The 19,425-nt window shown below is 40.2% G+C and overlaps 1 protein-coding gene across 1 annotated transcript in view; it reads right to left on the bottom strand.

The window, feature by feature from the left end:
* The window catches only part of RNF217 (ring finger protein 217), a 63,925-nt gene that overhangs the window by 29,636 nt on the left and 14,864 nt on the right, over positions 1–19,425 (bottom strand). Inside the window, exon 2 of the mRNA XM_064707985.1 lies at positions 2,484–2,717. Coding sequence (XP_064564055.1) covers positions 2,484–2,717 — 234 coding nt within the window. The remainder of the gene's footprint in view (positions 1–2,483; positions 2,718–19,425) is intronic.

Below are 19,425 nucleotides of genomic sequence, written 5' to 3'. Positions count from 1 at the left end.
GAGAGGGAGCAAGGAAATTTTCAGAGTTAATACTGGATCCATTTATGATAAAAATATTTTATATAGAAAATTCAATAGTTCTCTTGCTGTTCTGTGCGGCCCTAAGTGGCACTAATAGTAGGAGAAAGGTTTGGATAAGAAAGCTCTCCTTTTCGTCTCCTCCTTCCTTCCTGTATGAAGTTAACATACATGTTAACTTCCAAGGCTTAGTACACCAAGACTTGAGTCCCAGCCAATTGAACTGCTGGACCTAGATCAGCTTAGCTGACACAAATCAGTAATAAGAAAAAAAAAAATTCAACTTTTCTGCCTCTTTAAATTTCCATGTTACTTAAAATTTTAAACACTGTATAAAATTTTAGAAATGGCATTAACATTTTTAAAGCATCAGTTCAAATAAAGTCTTGGATTTTAGAGTGCTTTCCCTTTGCAGTGTATAAAAGAGCGAGTGTAGTGGCTGCGCTATGACCCTACCAGTAGGCTTGTTCCCCACACGAGTCAGTTCTCTTGAAGCCAACACTTGCAGTGCTGCTGCAGAATTTATCTGGTGCAACTGATGTTTATATTACTTGCATATGAACAGGGCAGCCTCAAAAGCCTCCAGTCAGATGTCTCCTATGCTATACACAAAAGAAAATGTGTCTTTGCCTCCCAACAGCCTAAAATACAAGGCACAATGTGTACATGTAATCACTTGAGAACCCAAGAAAACAGGTAATATTGGCCCACAGCTATGTGTGTATGTAAATTACTCACATACACTCCATGTCATATACAGTCATTTAAACCTTCTCCCTGCAACAGTCTCTACAGTCATCATAGTTTTTAAACCTTCTCCCTGCAACAAAACTTCTTGTGCTCAGCTTAAAACAAATCACTAAAACTGTACCTACATTAGAAAACAGCTGAGGTTCAAAGAGCATGCTGAAGCTCAGTGGATCACGATCATCCATACTGCTTGCCAGCATTTTCCTAATTATATTTCTGACTAGCATCAACCAGACATTCTTGCACACAACACCTGGGCTCAGCTCAAAGGACACATTTTGCCTGAGTCTGTTGCCAGGAGATTTCAGCTCTGCAGATCACAGGTATACACACTGAATCACCGCATGACCAGTGAACTGCTCCTGGCTTGCACTATGCATCACAGAGTCTCCCATTCTTTCCCATTGTGGTTTGTAGGGCAGTTGGGAACATTTTAACTGTAGCATTTTAACTCATAAAAGAGCACTGGACGTGCCCTGAGGAATGTTCTCAGATCTGGCAGGCCTGTGATACAACAGCTGCACCACCAATGACCCACACTTGTGGGACACTAACAGCCTCTGATACCTTGAGAGGAGCCTGCCAAAGCATTACAAGCTCTGATCTACCCTGGGTTACATCTGATGGGTGCTGATGATGAAGCAGATGGGTGAAGGAGAATAGCTTCGGGAAGAAGGAATTTTACTTGCAGTTTCAGATTTTTTTCACCTCAATGTAAGATGACAAAAATTTGAAAACAGAGTCCAACAGAGCATGGCATGCAATTCATGCCATACACAGATATAAACAAGTAGCTCATAACTTAGAATTAGCTTTACCAACTTTTCAACTCCAATGAATACACAACCTTCCACCTTTTAATCTTCATACTGGGCTAAATCTTATGCTGTGTAATTAGGGCTATCTAAACAGTCATCTAAATTCCTACTGAGGAGAACTGGTTTGTCCAGGAAAGGCCAGCTCAATCATGAAATTAACCACAACAAATCTAATAACCGGATAGAAAACTATCACAGAACATGGTGCTGCAGACCACGGTTGCCTTCTGGAACTCAGATGGACTTTAAGCAGCTCAAAGCTTATTCCAAATTCTTGCTTTTCATCTTTGATTAAAGTCACAGTATAAGCAACTCTTCTATGAAAAGAAATGCTGCAGAAATAGCTTTTCTCGCCCCCTCTATTTCTCCAAATTCTGCATTGTGAATGATGAGACTACAGTAATGTATAGTCTCTGGTAAGGGAGTGAAGAAATCAGAACCAACAAGCAGGACAGACAACAGCTCTGTTACTAAGGAAGAAGCAAAGCCAACAGCCTAACATCATAGATGCCCAGAATTCACTCACCAAGAGTTTCAGGGAAAACTTATAAGTTGTGTGTCTAAAATTATCAGTTGTAGTGGTAACTCCCCATTCCCAGCCTCTTCTGACTGTCACCATTGTTTGCATGTCAGAAAGAAAACACCCCTTAAATTAAAATGTATATCAGGACAAAATTATGCCACTTACCAAAAAAAAATACAGGCTGAAGAGTTCAGCTGCTTGAACTGTTAAAAGTCAATTAATACTTAATCAGTGATGTACTATTATGGGTTCAAATTCCTAATCACAGCTTGCACACAGCTCCAGTGAAAACAAAAAAGTTCATTTAATGCTCACCAAATGCTGTCCTACTTTTGCAGTGCCATCTAACCCACAGCCCCGGCAAGCATGCTCACTTTGTATTTGTTCTCCAATTTGGCAGGGGTAGGAATGTGGCCTCTCCTCCGGAAGGTTGTAAAGTGCTTGCACTGAGGGCATGGCTTGGTGCTGGAGTCAATGCGGCTGAGTTCCAGGAAGTATTTATACTTGATGATGTCGTCATGGGGCAGGTTATAGAGCACAGTTGTTTCATCCAGGTGTTCGCTGCACTCTGTGATGGGGCATTTTATATCCGCTTGTCCCAGCTGCACCTACATAGGAACAAAAAAAAAAGAGCTGTATGACCTTTTGCCTGGAAAAGTTAAGTGAGCATTGGAGAATTTTGTGAGGAAAATTAACTTCAAATACTGTAACAATTCAGAGACTATTCAGCAACATATCTTCAGATCATTTCATTTGTGTTTGATGGAGTTACACCGAGCACACTGCAATTTTTCCAGAGAGCATTTTCAAATCCAAACAGAAAAGCTAATTGCCCTGACAAGTGCAATTATTAAACATACTCTCTCAGTGTATGTACCACGGCTACATACACCACAAAACCAAACACAAGTCCTAACTAACCATGTCCACTTCATACTTTGGGTGTAATGGTGAGTGCACCAGTCGTGGCTCACAAAGGCTGTGAGAAAGCAGACAATGGAAACATTGGCACACTGATTCACTGCAAAAAGACCTGGGAATCACAACACAGGGAAAATTAAAAGTCAATTTAAGATCAGCAGCTCTGACTCCAGAACCTTGAGCTGGTTCCTGTTCAGTACACTCAGTGCATCTGCAGTCTGCTTTCAAGAAGCTCCTTACATGCCATACTGCACATGCAGAAAGTTTCATGAGTTGAAGGTTTTAAAAAACATGCACCCTAACAACTTTAAAAAACCTTAATAAAAACCAAACTAAAATCGGACAAACAAACAAGTTTGAGGTTAACAGGGCAGAAACTGTTGCTGGTCTAATGAGTCCTGATGGTCCCAAGCTGATCCATATGGTCAGAAATCCACAACGTGTTTCTAGAGTTCCTGGATCCAAGAACCACGCTGGACCCAGCTCTGCACCCTTCATGCTTGGCAGGCTTTGACTGCTCGGACTCCATGCCAAAACAGCAGATCTTACTTGCTCTGGGAGCACCACAGTTGCATTTGCTTGGCAGTGAGCCCAAGTTAATAAACCCTGCTGGATCCTGAGAGTCTGCAATGACCCAGCTAGAGCATGTTTGTGTCTGCCCCAAGTGATCTTGAATGAGTGAGTTTTCACTGCAAAAGTGCATCTGACACCAATTCAATTCCTTCCTTATAGAGTATCTCCACGAAGGGACAAAGGGTGCAACCAGCATCTCTTTCCAGGAATTACTATTTGAAGGTTGGCAAGTTTGATTTCCCCACACTGCTTATTCTTTAACATCCTCAAATAGAGAAACCTGCTGAACAACACAGTAAATAAGAGAGAAACGCCTCAGATCTGGATGCAGATCTCATTGCTGCATAGTGGTACCAGAAGACACAAGGACTCCACTAATGCAGTATTTAAACTAAAAAAGGAGGTCAAAACCCTAAAAAGCAACACAACACAACCCTGTCATTGTTGCTTCAGCAACTGCGCCACACGAACTCTACTGAATGATAGCTCAGTCAGGAATCAGAGGATTAGAAGAGTCATTACAACATGGTATCAAATGCAAGGTTTATACTGATTAAAAAAAAAAATCCTACTGTACCACCTCTGTTCTCTCAGCAACGTAGCTAAAACTTAGGAGAGCAAAGAGATTAGGTACATGTTAGAGACAGAAATGCAGGGTGTGGATGGTGGCAGTGACTCTCAGACCAAAGTGGAGAACACCTCAGCAAGCTTTGGTGCCCTGAGAAGCCTTGGCTCATGGCACAGGCAGGTCAGGATGGAGGCAAATCTGTCTGCAGTACGGAGAAGAGGCAGCTCCGCAGTAATACATCCATTCTTAGGAGGGAAATTCCTCACATTTAATTTCCAGCTCTAGAAGGTGCGCAGAGCTCTGCCACTTGCAAACAATGCCAGGCTCAGTTTGGCTTTTACACAGACGGGTACAGGAGGAGCATGTACTCCAAGACATAAAAAAAAAACAACAAAAAAATCCCCCAAACCTCACATACTACATGCTGGGGAATGCCAGCATTTTGTACCTGAAAGACACTGACTCACCAGCAGCAGCAAGTAAAATTGAAACCAAGTATGTACTTAAAAAGCAGACAACAATCAGTACAGCACCACAGAACACAAGCATGCTCAACTAAGAGAACAATTTGTTACAGAAACACAATAAGCTATTGCACTCGGATTAGCATCAGCTTTTGTTTACGCAAGTATAGGTACACTAGAATCGAAGAGTAAAATTAATCCCACCTATGACTATATCATTAAAAAAAAAAAAAAGTTACGCATTAGGGAGGTATTAAAAGAGCCATATCTTTTTGCCAGGAGTAAACTAAGCTACAATGAAGCAGCACTACATAATGAGAAGATGCATTGTATCTGACAGTACTAAGGCATTGCTTATATTAAATGCTAGTTAGAACAAACCTGCATTTATAAAACCAAGGAATACAAAGCTCAACATTTTCTGTACTTCATGCCCACACAGAATATGATTAATATATGTGGTAAGAGCAAGGTGTGGTTTCAGTGTTTATTTTGAAAATATGTTTTACACCCACTTGAAATACATAATTTTAACCTCTGTAATAGTTTCAGCTTTTCAAGTTTGGCAAAGACTGAGCCTTTTCCTGTATTTTGAATGGGATTGAAGTGAACAGAGCTCGCTTGCTTATTAGCAGTAACTTCAATGGAGCCTTGTCCTACCAAAACAGTCCATCTTTGTGCATGAACATCAGCAATTGATGAAAGTATAGCTTTAGAGGTAGCCTGTCAGGCTACCTGCTGCCATGAACTCAGGACATGCTACAGAATGAGAAAGGAAAAACAAAGTAAAACAATCTGTTATGACACTGGTACAAATAACTAGTTTTATTATTTTCCTTCGTTTTCTTTTTGTTTTGCGGAATCTTATCCCTTCAATATCAGCTACTCACAATGTCAAACCCCCAAGTTTTAAGAAAACCACTGTGCATTAAGAACTTTAGAACCCTCAGTATACAGAACAGCATGGTGTACTTTCACAGCATGAGGAAGGACTCATATGTCTAAGAGCAGCTGAGCTGCAGCAGTGTTAAATGTCAGGCAGCATCCAGCTCTTTTACTCAGTTGTGCTTCACTTCTGTAAAGCATCTCAGGAGGGGATACTCTGCTTACAATTCAGAAGGAGAAAGCAGGCTCCAGCTCCTTTCATCCTACAGAAAGGCAACATTTAAATTATCAGGAGAACAGTATGTGCCTCCTCCTGCCAATTCCTGACATTTCATTTTAAAAGTGTTTTTATTGGCAGGTGGTAGGGAGGAGAAAGAGTGGGGGGAACAGAGACAGGACACATACATGGACTCTACACTGATTTACTTACTGCCCAAGAAAGCAGTGATACCACCAACAGAAAACAGAAGGCAAGATACTTTAAGTCAGAAAATCATTTCCACACCCTGAGTCTTCTTTCAAAGGAAATCTTTGTTTCAGATTTTGCACAGAAAGCAAAGTTCAAACTAGACCAGATTTATACCTGTAATTTGGCCAGCCCCAGGTTGGATGTAATGTGACATTTGCAGGCTGTACTTGTGCTGCTGTATTGCAGCTATATTCCTTAAGTAAGGGGCCATTCTATTTTATAACACATATCTACAAACCAGCATTTTCTAACTGAAACTTCTCTCTTAGTTCAGAGATGCACATTTGCTCTTAGTTCTTAAAGCTGAAAGTGAACGCGGCCATGCCAAATACACACTTCTGTAGAGAAATTTACCTTCTACCAGTGTGCCACATTGTTCCCTGTAAATTACCAAGGAAGTTATGCATTAAAAAAAATATTCTGGAGATGTGCAGATGCAAGGGAAGGGACATTATAGTCTAGAGGACTTTCATACTCTAGGTAAAGAAACAGCTGGATTAAAATTCCCTTTACTTATAAGCAAAATCCTATTCCTTTCTAGTTCACTAGAAACATTTCTTCCACTTTCACTGGTAAGTTACAAAGCAGTGAAGAATTACTTTTCTTGTACATTTAGAAAGTGTGTCATTATCAATTTATTTTCTTTAAAAAACCACTACTAGTTTGTGGAAAATACTTGAAGGAATCACCATGATTCAGAACTCCACAATGACAGGTACTAACCAAATGAAATCAAAGTAGACATGATTCAAGAAGTGCAAACCAAAGCCAGTTCAAACTTTCACTATACATTTTGCACCTGCCTTTAAGGCATTTCTGTTTTTCATATTAACTTCATCAGTCTGGATCCCTAATTTGTGCCAGCGATATCCCGGCATTCTCCATCAAAATTCTTAAAAAAAATCCTGTGAAAAATACATTCTCTTTTTTCAGTTCATTCCTCCTCCCTCCTTGCTCTCAAATGATACAGATCCCCAGGGGTGCTGCAAGACAAGCAAGAATAAACAGCTAGAACTTACAGTAATTAGATCAGCAACTACTTAGGGTGTGTCACTACCAAAGAGTAAAAACATCTTCTGTTTTGTGTGTGTCACCTCCTCCACAGAACATTTTCACAAAACTTCTTGCCTGTTGTTCATCACTTCACAAAACATACTCCATAGGGTGTTTCACTTTTACTCCCTCTTAAATTCATTTCCCAACAAACTTGCAATAAGCTAATTCCTGAATGCCTGTCTCACTCAGTTGGTCCCCCATCTTCTCTGACAACCATCTGTAAAATCACGCAAGAGTCATCACTCCTCTCCTCAGGAGGAAAAGGCTTCACTAGCCTTTATCAGTGCATGTATCACTGTCCTCAAAAGGATCCAGAAGGCATTCAAAATAATACATTTGATCTGCCATTAAGATCATCTAAAGGCTATTTACTATTAACAAAGGTTGAACCAGAGTCTTTTCTATTGTGGCACTAGCTTGGGTTTGTGAGGATGCTCCCCTGCACATGTCCTCTGGGTCTTTGTTCTCCTTTCACAAGCACCATGCCTGTGGATGCGATCATGACAATGACACAGTGACACCTGCTCCACACAACATTCAGAGAGAGTGACTAAGGCACAAACACTGCAGGCTGTAGCAGACACCACCTCTTCTAGTTTTGACAACAATTTGGTCTCAATGAGTTTTGCATTAGTTACTACACTGTCAGCACAAAAAATAGACACAAAAAGAAGCGAAGTCTCAGGACCTTCGAAGTACCTGTCAGTCCCTCATCCTTCAGGTGAAAGGCACTCACAAGCAAGAAGCTGGAAGAGAATTTAAGTGTACAGAACTGCATCCAACCACCACCAGCACCATCAAAGCACCTTTCTGCTCCAAAAGCAAGTCTTCTGAATGCTTTACAAAGCATATTTAAACACAGCATCAACTTTAATTCTCAAAGGTCATCTAGTTTTTACAACTTTAGCTACAGGCCAAGACTGCAGCTTCATTCATAACTCTGAGGACCACTGTCAGGAGCACACTTACACACATCCATGTCCCCAGGAGCACTGTGGAATGGTGCAGCTACACACCAGCGAGGGTCACAGCCAGCACCACCTGTGTGGGAAGAGACCAGAGTGGCTTTAGCCCCAGAAACGACCCAAAACTTTAACTGGCAAAACTGTCCCTGGCTGCCTGGAGCAAAACCCCACACCATTTTGTCTGTTTCCCGTTGAAACTTCTTTTTGACTCCACAGTCACATCTACAACTCTTCTAAAAAAACTCTGAGAATAAACTAGAAAAATATTCTTCAGAATGCACCTAAAACACCACTAAACCTATTTCTTAAATGCCTCTTAATTTGCTTTCTCATTTGATGACATGGTGACAATTCTACGCCTTTTTTCTTCCACAGAACTAGACATTACCTGCTCACATGGATCTGATATCAACAGAAACATTCAGATTTTCTTGTTCTCACCACACAGGAACAGGGTTTCAGAAAATTACTTATAGAAAGACAAACTAATATTGAAATTCTCCTTTGCAAGAAGTGAACAATTATCAACATGCGAGAGCTCTCCCTTTTTGTCTTTTCATCTTCTGTTACTTCACTGAGCGAATTAAAAAAGGAAACAATTTTATCTCAGCATTGCATTTAGAAAAAGTGCATTGCATTAAATCATGCCTCTACCTGCTACTACTCATCAATCCTAGTGCACGTCACCCGCAAGCATGGAGGTTATCTGCTCTCTGTTCTGGTGTTCTGAAATCCGCAATGAGCTGAAACCCAGAGCAGAGGTAAAGCTCAGTCCCATGCCTGGACAAAACCAGGGCTGGTACACCTGGAATGGCTGCCCATTGAACTGGGTCACTCTCTGGCAAAGAGGCATGCCAGAGTTACACCGACTGACTAGTTAGAGACTGACTAGCAGAATGCTTCATCCTGCACTCTCCAGGGCTCCCAAAGGTTGTCAAAGTTATCTTTCACCTTTCCTCCCCACACGTGTGAGGGCAGAGGGAAGGGGAAATCCCAGTGGAGCAAGTTAACCTGGGAACAACAATGTAAGAAACTGCAAACCTTGGAGGAATCTAACCCAAACCCACAGCTCTCTCATTCATTAAGGGAAGAATGAAAAGCACAAAAGCTTTCTGATTTTGCCCAGGTGTGCATATTACTAATGTAAGTATGCTTATGATGATTTTTCTATTCCTTAGAATAGAAATTCGCTTTAATAAAAGATCCAAAAATGCTCTTGAAAGAAGAGCTTTGAGGACAGCAGAACAAACCAGATACCTGCCCTTTCTCAGCTGGAAAAGACAGGCAGTTGCTCCTGTATGGGAGAACAAAAGACCCCATATTAAAACTGAGCAAGTGCAAGGAGGGAATTCAGAAAAGAAGCAAGGCCCAGGAGACCATCCATGTACCATGATAAATTTAAATAACCAGGGTATCTCAGGAGTGAGCCCTGCTTGGAGAGTCTCTGTAGCATTAAGAAATACTACTGCAAAGTAGCAAAGAAGCAAACACTACTAAAAAGTAGCAAAGAAGCAACACCTTTGTTGTAATGGTGGTGGTTCGTTAGGCTTTCAGCATGGCTATAAAAACATTTCCCATGCCTTTCTTAAAGATGGACAGAAAGTTAACATCTGTAAGATGATCAGAAGCTGGAGCACCTCTCTGATAAAGACAGGCTGAGAAAGTTGTTCAGCCTGCAGAAAAGAAGGCTCCAGGGAAACCCTAGGGCAGCCTCACAGTTCCTAAAAAGGGCCTATAAGAGAGCTGGAGATTTTCTACAACTGCATGGAGTTACAGAACAAGGGGTAATTGGCCTTAAAACAGAAAGAAGGTAGGTTTAGTTCAGGTGTTAGGAGGAAATTCTTTACTGAGAGGGTGGGGAGATACTGGCCCAGCTTGCCCAGAGAAGTTTTTGATGCTCCATCCCACGAAGTGTTGAAGGCCAAGTTGGACCAGGTGCTGGGCAAACTGAACTAGTGGGTAGCATCCTTGCTCACAGCAGAGGGAATTGGATGATCTTTAATGTCCCTCTCAATCCAAACCATCCTACAGTGAAAAAACATGGTCTCAACCTTCACTTGGAATCACCACTTTGGTCTTCATCTGGAGACAAGAAAAATCCATGAATGGTGAAAATTTATCCTACAGTTATTTATGTTGAAAAACACAAGACCAAAAGTCCATTCTTCTATTCTGCTATGTAGTAGTCAGGTTCCCCACCAGACATGAAACCTTGAATAGGCTCCTGAGCTCCCATTTGCCAAGCAGTATTTTGTTTATTTCAAATAAAATAGGGCAAATCACTGTATATTTGCACAATCAATTCACTAACCTGTATTACTGAACCTCTAACACAAAGCCAAACAGGTATCATCAGCAATAATCAATCAAGCCTTGGTTTCTCCAACAACAGCTGCTGTTATGTTTTACTGTTGTACCTACAGAAACACTTCACGATGCTTGATATTTTTCCAATAGAAAGTGGTACTTAGCATAAAATAAGAAAAGCTCTCATAATCAAGCAAAGGAGGTAAGAGAAGTATACTCTTGCTTATCTCACTATTCCATCCCCAAAGACAACTACAAAACCCGACAGAGTTGGCATGGATGTGGGTGAATAACTTTTAACACAACTTTTAACACAAATGTCTCAACTACTCTCTTCATCAATCTGATTGCCTACATTCCCCTGCCCATAGAAAAAGGACACACATTTTAGAGCCGTTCCTAAACTGTCCTGCTTTCCTTCAGGAAGATACCTACAACTAGTTTCCATGCCTTTGCTAGTTTTGAGTGTTTGAGTTTCCTTGTGCATGTATGAATAATCAGTATTTTCATGCTTGACTATCAGACATGAAGCCAAATTGAGCCCTCTTTACATGATGAATTTAATAAAGAAACAGGAGAGTTCATAGGTACAAGCAAAAGGAGAAGAAAATCTGAAAAGTATTTTCTAACTGGCAGGTCATTGCCAGGAGAAATAGTAGACACTTCTTAGATTCAAGGTATAATGTATGACATTAAAATACCATCAGTTGTCTTCCCCTACAAACAAGGTAACCTGTATAAATTTCTTTATGTGATCAAGTTGTTACAAAAGAGCTAAGTTTTGATTTATAAATAATTACTTTGCTCTGCCTTTTAGAAAAGTAACCCATCTCATCATACCAGTACCAATCCACACAGCTGGTTTTGATGAAAAACTGTGCCAATAACAAGGACCATGAAGTGACAGAAATTGGTAACTTTTACATGGCTTCAATGATGGATGCCCATGCTGACCCATTTTCAGGAAAAAATCTAGGAAAGGCTAATGCAGAACAAACTTCCAAGCTTCTCCCCATATGCCACCACTTGGATAAACTGTAGATACTGTGCTGTAACTCCAGTATCACACTACTTCATCAAGTTATTTCTCACAGTGCATTTTATGTTGAAACCACATTTCAATTCACATTCAGTGCAATGACTGATACAGCCACCACAGGGAGCAAACACGCAAGATAAACAAGTGCAAGCAGCACAGCCTTCTCCAGGGAGCTGAGGCAAAAGCTTAAACAGTGATTCTGATCCATACTTGGAGAAGCAGAACTGAAGTGTCATCCCAGCTGGGAGCAAATTACCCAAATCACCAAAGAGTTAAACTCTTACCTAAATACCTCAGCAGAAACCTATAGCACAGAAGAAAAAAATCATCATATGAAAGTTGAAAGTACAATTCTGTCCCACAATTGATCTAATCCTGTAGAGTGCTGCACTCATCTGGTGCACAGTAATTTTTAAACAGCTTAAAAAAAGCCAAGCTGTGAGAGTTACTTCTCCTGATGATCAAACTCTGGCTGTAATTCTGGGGTTGTTACTGTGTCAGGTCAGTCTACCCAAGAATCTGACAGAATAGGGTCCCCACTAAAGCTGGAACTTCAGATTGATTAAAGGACAGTTTGTGTATTGATTGCTGCAGACCTTGTTTGTCAAAAGCAGCTAGAATCTTTATACAATAAACCCATTAGAAACAGCAAAACAAGGGGGGAAGCAGACAATACAGGTGTTGTATACTAGGAAAATCAAACTGTAACTGTGTTTAGAACAATATATTACACTTACACTTTCTCCTAAAGCAGAGAAAACATGAAGCAAGTTCATTTGAATTCCTAAGGGCAGTACTACCTGCTGACAAGGCAATTAACATACCCATTTCTGCATCAGCAGGAGGAGAAACTACAACTTTCTATTTTTAACAAATTCTCTTTATAAACACAAAACAAACCAAACCCACTACTAGTTATCTCATCTGCTGTTTATATATGTAAATCTATGTTTAACAGAAAGTATAACATAACACAACCTTTACTACAAACCTTTCACTATTTCAAAATATTGATATGCATTTGACAAAGATGTTGCAAGGTAAGAGCTGTGTTTTGACAGCCTGCTTTTATAATGAAGCAAAAATGAACAAATCTAGAGTAAGTCAAGTGCCTGGGGAGACTCCAGGCTAAAATCTCAGTGATAACAGTGAGGAGGAGATTTGATTTGTGCATTGTGATCAGATAAGGCTGTGTAATTCTTGCATGCAGGGAAAAAAAAAACAACAACAAAACAACAGAAACACCACAAAAAGAACATTCTTTCTCTGCTTTAAGTTTTTAATCACTTTGAGAATAGCAGCAGTCCCAGATAGAGAATTAATATGGAAAGATGGATAACTGTTGTTAACACTGAATTCGGGTCCCTGCAGTCACCCCTTTTTGGCTGGTTAGAGAGAATGACCTAGAACAGAAAAGAAAAAGAGGACTCCTACCCACACAGACTTCTCTTTCTGGATGGTATGCCAGGCTTACCCCTTAACACCAGTTTAACCCAATGGCTCTAGTTAAGTGATCAAACACCACTGGACCTGAAAGGTTTGGGGTGCAGGTCTAGACAGACCTCTCCCATACCAGCTGTTCCCAGTATCCCTCCCCTGGTCTCAGACCCCTTCAGCCACTTCATCAGGTCACAGTCAGCCAAGACTGACACTATCTCAGACTCCACTATGACAAATGGATAAAAATTTATGGAAGAAGTCAATGCAGCCTTCCCTATTTACTGTCTTCCTTTAGAGAGCAATTGCAAGGCTGCAAGGAGAGAAGTTTGAGTTAGCTAACACATGAGACACAAGTGTTTTTAAATTAAGTTTTCTAATTGATGAAGCAGCTGAATTAATTCCCCCTGTGACACATGATCACTAGTTGACAACCCAAGAGAAAAACAGGAAGCACACAGACAAGGAGAGACTCTTGCAGAGGTAGCAGGCCACCAGTTGTCATACCTGTCATGTCAATCTACACCTTCAGATCAAGTACCAAGCACATCTCATGTTAACTGTGTTTACTTTTAGGAAGCTACAAGCCCAAAACATGCTCAGCAGCTCCTCTCAGTAAAAAAAAAAAAAAAGCTTAATGGCAAGCACAGGACCAGGTTGGAGGAGTGCACTTGATCACTGCCTCCATGTGAGTCTAAGCAGCAGTGTTTTCTGCACAGGTGCCAGAACTCCTGTTCTCCAGAAAGCAGCCTGTATTTTGTCATAGCTACGTGATTGCCAGGTTTGTGAGTACTAAAGCATATTTTCCCATTCTGCACGAATACTTGAAATGCTCAGCACCATGCATGAAAATCCGTCACTGAGCTTCAGGTCTCAGCCCAGCATCTGCCCTAAATCCCATCCCAAAGCCCTCCAGATGGCCTTCATGCTTCCCACTTCTGTAGGCACAACTCCTGCTCTCCTCTCAGCTGTCTCCCTGAAGGATACAAGAGTCTCATCTGTAAAGCCAGAGCAAGAGGAAATGTTATGAAGTAAGTAGGTTTTTCAAGATGAAGAAGTACATGACTTGTAATGAAACAGCTAAAGTAAATAGGTAACCTCAGAAACTTTGGGCCAAGAAGCAGGAAGGAACTCTACCAACAGCTGTCACATATGCTACAAAACATTGTGAAGCAGCTGACCACAAGAGAAAAACAACGATTACTAAAAGATACACTATAAACAGAACATCTCATTACTTGACATACATTGCAAAATGTTTTTATTAAATATGTTTCATTTTTATATTCCAACAGTAAATACGTTACCTTTGGAGAATCCAAGTTAAAATAGTTATAGTAGGAGAAACTCCTTGCAATTAGAAGAAAACCACTACTTTTTATTTCTGAAGGTACTGCCTACCTCTTTACAAACAAAAATAAAATTCAAACTTGTCTCAACATCACCCTCTGCAATAAACCAAAACCCAAAACCAGAGTAATCATGGATTATTGAGTACAAAGGTTTGAAAAATGTTGAACAGGTCATTAGACACCTGGATACTCCACTTCTACCAGCATTAAACTTTTGTGGGGCTGCAGAAACTGGTTTGTCATACTGAATTTTTATAGAAGCATTTTTGCAGTACCAGAAGGTAAGATTTTCAAATCACCAGAAAGGACTGGGGACCAGAAGATGGACAGGTGAAGTGAGGTGAAGAAGGTATCAAGTCAACTATATGCATCTCCACTTCTGAAGCCATAGACTATAGCAGTAATTGAATCCAATACCAGTTGAGGAAATTCATTAATGATTTCCAAAGCATTCATATAGTCCTCAGTGGGAGAAAAGCTACTAAGTAGGAACTGAAGTAGCACAGGAGTAGAAGTTACAAAGCACAGTAACAGAACACAAGAGGGTTTGTACACAAGAACATAGATCTTCAATTCCAGATTTTGCCAGACCAAAAATAATGGACCAACAGATTTCGTGACAAAGAGACAAGCAGATAAACAGAATGATTGTTAGCAAGGAGGAGAAAACTTTTCAATCTGATTTACATTTCCTTGATATTTTCATTGAAATGGAAACATCCCACATGATGTCAAACACTGACTTGTCTAGCCAAAATATTAGTTTTGTTTCAGATTTTTAATGGGATAAGAACTATTGGTTTTTAGAAAAACAACCCAACAGTTCTTCTACATCCTCCCACTGTGATTATTCCCTATGGTTAAGCAATCATTGACCACCATTTACCACCAAACAAGCTTCTCTAGAGGCCTGGGTAGCTGCAGTGATTCATGTCAGAAAGGGGAAAGAAGTTGCAGCTTTGATAGCTTGTTTGGGGAGAGGAAGAAGAGAAGAACAGAAAATTCAGGAAAAAGAAGAAGGACCCATATCAGCCTTTCTAGGAAATCCTGCCTTTCCCATAACTTGCATCTTTTCTCTCCTCCAGTTTTCCCCTTGAAAATAACATCCTCTTGCCTGACATTCATGGGGGAAATAAGTCTAGTTTTCAAAATTTTCTGAATCCACCTACTTTTACTGAATTTAATAATACACACACAGAGTGGCTCACCTGTGAACTGTTCCAGTTGCTCCACATTTTCATCATCCAGTGATGACTCTGCACTTGTCAAGTCTCTTTTTAGCCAGCATCAAACAGCAGAAGCTGCCACTAAAAGCTGCTGCTGTTGCTATGCAGGAAACTGCTGCCCCAAGCACACTTTCCATCAGTTTCTTTCAAAATAAAGGCAGGAATATTTGCATTTGTCACTTAAGTAATAATCAGCTGTATTCTTATGCATAGAGTAACCTAATTATAAAGCCATTTTAAATAATGAGGTCTTTGGACTCTTCTTTCAATCTGTGCTGAAATACCTGTCTAGTAAAATATTTTAATGTAACCATGGTAAGAATTATAAGAATTATATAGTAAAACCAAAGAAAACATTCACATATAGTTCAAGGGGAATAGAAAAGTACCTGAGCCCTTCAACTGATCAATGATTCCCCCAAATGATCACTTACATATCATGTTTTCATATGCAGAATAATTATGCAAGTTTTGCACAATAAACAACTTAATACATATGAGAAAGTCCGACAAAACTACGTAACTCAAGAAAGCAATAAACATTATTAAAATTAGGAAAAAAATGAAACCCCATACCAGTGCTGATTTCCATACACTTGCAACATTTTGTGTCTCTAAAGCACAAACCATTATGCTTAAAAGTGCAAAGTTACATTTCAGTTTGATTTCTCATTTGCAAAATTGTAATCAGTAAGAAAGAACAGGACAGCAAGTCTACACAAAGAAAGATAAAACAAATCGTGAAAGCATTTTTTAATGTGCCCCTTCAGCAATTTCTGCACACCAAGCCTCTAAAGAAAATGATTCATTTCTCAGAATATAAATGTCTTGCAAGTAAGAATGTATTTTTCCAGCTTGACTGACCTCAAAGCACAGCTCCTAGTGATTTTGAGCGCCAAAGGTGAGTTCACAAACTGAAAAGTGGTCATCTGTGAGAAGTCCCCAGGGACTCAGCTGGGATCACCCTGGAGGGCCCTAATAGTACCAGGAAGGGGAAAAACTGACAACACAGTTCTTCTACTTCACTATTACATTATTCTCTCTCATCTCATACTCATGAAAGTTGTAATAATCCTCTACTCCTCAAAAACACTTCTATGTGAAACTATCAGCTTCTGCACACTTTTATGAGCAAGGTGGAAATCAATCCATCACATGGAGAGGAAGAACACATAACCCTTGATCAAAGGGAATAGCTACTTCGAGTAGCAGGCAGTTACCCCATGCTGATCAGCTGCTAGGAAGGTATGTGCCAGGAGAGAGCACATGCCAGGCAGAGCAAATGAAGGGAGCAGGCAGAGCCCTGCAGCCTCAGCTGCAGCCTGCAAGCACCCAGCCTCTCCTCTGCCCTGCATCTCTTCTACTCCCTGCACCAGGATTCCCACACACCACTCTGCTCTCACTCCGCACCAAGCCAGACAGTCAGCCTTCATCCCCTGCATCAGAAGCCTTACTGGATATCCACTGGATGTCCACTGGAATGCAGGCTGCCCTCAGGACCCTGCTGTGGCACAGCATCCAGAAACAAGGAGCCCGGTCCCATGCAATTTAATCCACCACAGCAAACTACAGGGGTCTAAAATTGCCAGCATGGACAAAAAGTAGATCTAGTTTTAAGCCCCACAGGACTGGGACACCTCAATGCAGTAAGAATTAGGGAGTTAAGCCACCTAATGAAAAAATCTGCAGCTAATACATGGTGAAAAACTGCAGTTAAATATTTCACTCCCTGTTTACAGCATTTGCAAATATGAAGACAGGCATCCTGCAATACTGAGTTTCTCACTCAGTCACTGAAACACTAAAGATTTTCAGTGAAATAGCCTAAATGTGACTTGTTGGGGTGTGGGTTGAGCAGGGCTTTTTCCTTTTTTTGGTTTTTTTTTTTTTGGGTTGGGTTTTTTTGTTTGTTTTTTCAACCACAGGAGCAACCAAGTAAGTGAGTTTCTCCAAAGCTCATGCTCAGAATTCTTCAAACTAACTGTTCACTCAGATTTCCCCCACAGATTCAAGTAGGATGGAACATTTCCATCAGGAAGAAACCAAGAAAATCTAGAAGTCTGTGTTAGGACTCTTCAATTCTAACAGCAGACAATAAATTGCATGTGTGATGTAAAAATGATAATTTTAATAAATTAAAAATATACTTGCTGAATTCTCAAGGGATTTCACATGATTTTCCTCCTTAGCTATGACAGCAGGCAAATATCTTAGGATGGAAGATCTTGGATTCACATCCTACATGAGACTAGACATACTGCATATATGCAGCTCTGAATACCATACTACAGAACTACTTTTAAGAAACCCTTGGAAAGACCCATTAAACGGTAAATTTGAATGCAATATAGTAAAGAAAATCAGGCTAACCTGCAGGAATTGCTTGAGCTAAAACGAGAAAAGTGGAACAAAAGCAAGAAAAAAAGTCCACAAGAGTGGACTAGAACTTTTATTGAGACCCCACTAAAAGATGGGGCACCACCATTCTACCTGTATTCCAGGAACTTTACATTTACTGATGTGTGCAAATTCAGAGAGCAGAGAGTACCTAACAGCAGGAGTTCAAACACAGAAATCCAAAAGAGAACATGAAAGGAGAAAGGAAGTAATGCAAAATGTATATATTTCCACTTTCACTAGATGAGCTGTAATTTAACTTTAGTATGAGAATTTAATTATCATCATATTCATATTATTACCATAATCAGTGTAATTGAATTGTTTGTAAGTTCAAGGAAATTTCAACAATCAGGCACCAGTTCCCCAAATTTACAGTTTTTGTGGGAGGAAAAAAAAATTGGAATTTTACAAGTTTGCAGCTAGTTTCACATGAAACAATACCAAAAAGCAACATGTTTTTCCCAAAGAGTTACGGCAAAACTGGTTTTCAAAGTAGTCTGAACTGGATCCACAATTAGGCATGATTCCAAGGACTTTTCACTGTGGTCACCATAGGACAAGTATGACTGAACTGCTCTCCTAATTCTGTTTTTTCAGTTTAAAAAAATCCAGAAATCTAGGAGCCATTATTTGTTTTCTTGGGTTTGCACTATGTAATATTAGCACAACTAATTTATCTGTTATACAACCCAAGACATAATATATACAGATAATTTCTCTAAAACCTACACCCCCCAAAAAAAATTCTAAAATGTGAATAAGTAATGAAAACAACAGTATGGCAAAACACTGAATTTCTTGATGCCATGTGATGTGTTCTGTAAGTTGGACAGTGAGAGCTTCTCTGTTATTAAAAAAAGCCCTTTTTTTTTTTTCTGGTCTCATTAGTGCAGCCCTACCTGCCCAGCTGTATTAGTCACATCCTGCCCAAGGACATTTGGACACCTAGATGGCATCAAAATACCTCTTAGTCCATCTAACACAGTATAATATAGGTTTAACTGGAACATTAAAGCTGCAATTGGAGTAAACCTGTCTCTTGTGACATCACACACAGGAACTCTACTGCTTCAGAAAGATTAGATCTTTATCCCAATGCCCTCCTACCCCAACCAAATTCTGTTCAAAGATAGGAGGAGGAAAAAAAGGAAGGAAAAGCAGATAAATGAAGTCTTAATCTCACAGTTATTCCATTCTCTTACAGAATGGAATCGAGCTTGACAGGTAAGAAAAGGGAGAACAAAATCTATCTCTTCTGCTACTTCAAGGAGATGGAGGCTGTCTTACAAAACCTTTGGTAAAAGCCAGTACAACAGTTAGATAACACTACATACTTACATACTTCCAAATTTCACAATCGCTTCACTTTGCAAACAAAATTATTTGTATAATACAAGCACAAAGCTACTGAGCTCTGTCTTCAAAACCAGCGTGCTGGAATCACAGCTGAGTAACAGAGCAACACAGGCTTGCCCAGAATCTCTGCAAGCCACAGGGAACAACGCCTCTCATGACCACGAACATGCTTTGAGCAGTTCAGTCCCCTCTCCAGCAGCGTCCACCTTAGCAAGCAACAGGGAAGCCAGCTGTACGTGACTGTGTCATGAAGGTTCAACCAAGTGTCTCAGCTGAACACAACAGAGTGACAACAGCA

The sequence above is a fragment of the Zonotrichia leucophrys genome, chromosome 3 (genome assembly GCF_028769735.1).
Source record: "Zonotrichia leucophrys gambelii isolate GWCS_2022_RI chromosome 3, RI_Zleu_2.0, whole genome shotgun sequence".
In the NCBI taxonomy this organism is placed as follows: Eukaryota; Metazoa; Chordata; class Aves; order Passeriformes; family Passerellidae; genus Zonotrichia; species Zonotrichia leucophrys.
This window is presented reverse-complemented; position numbering and strand designations above follow the sequence as displayed.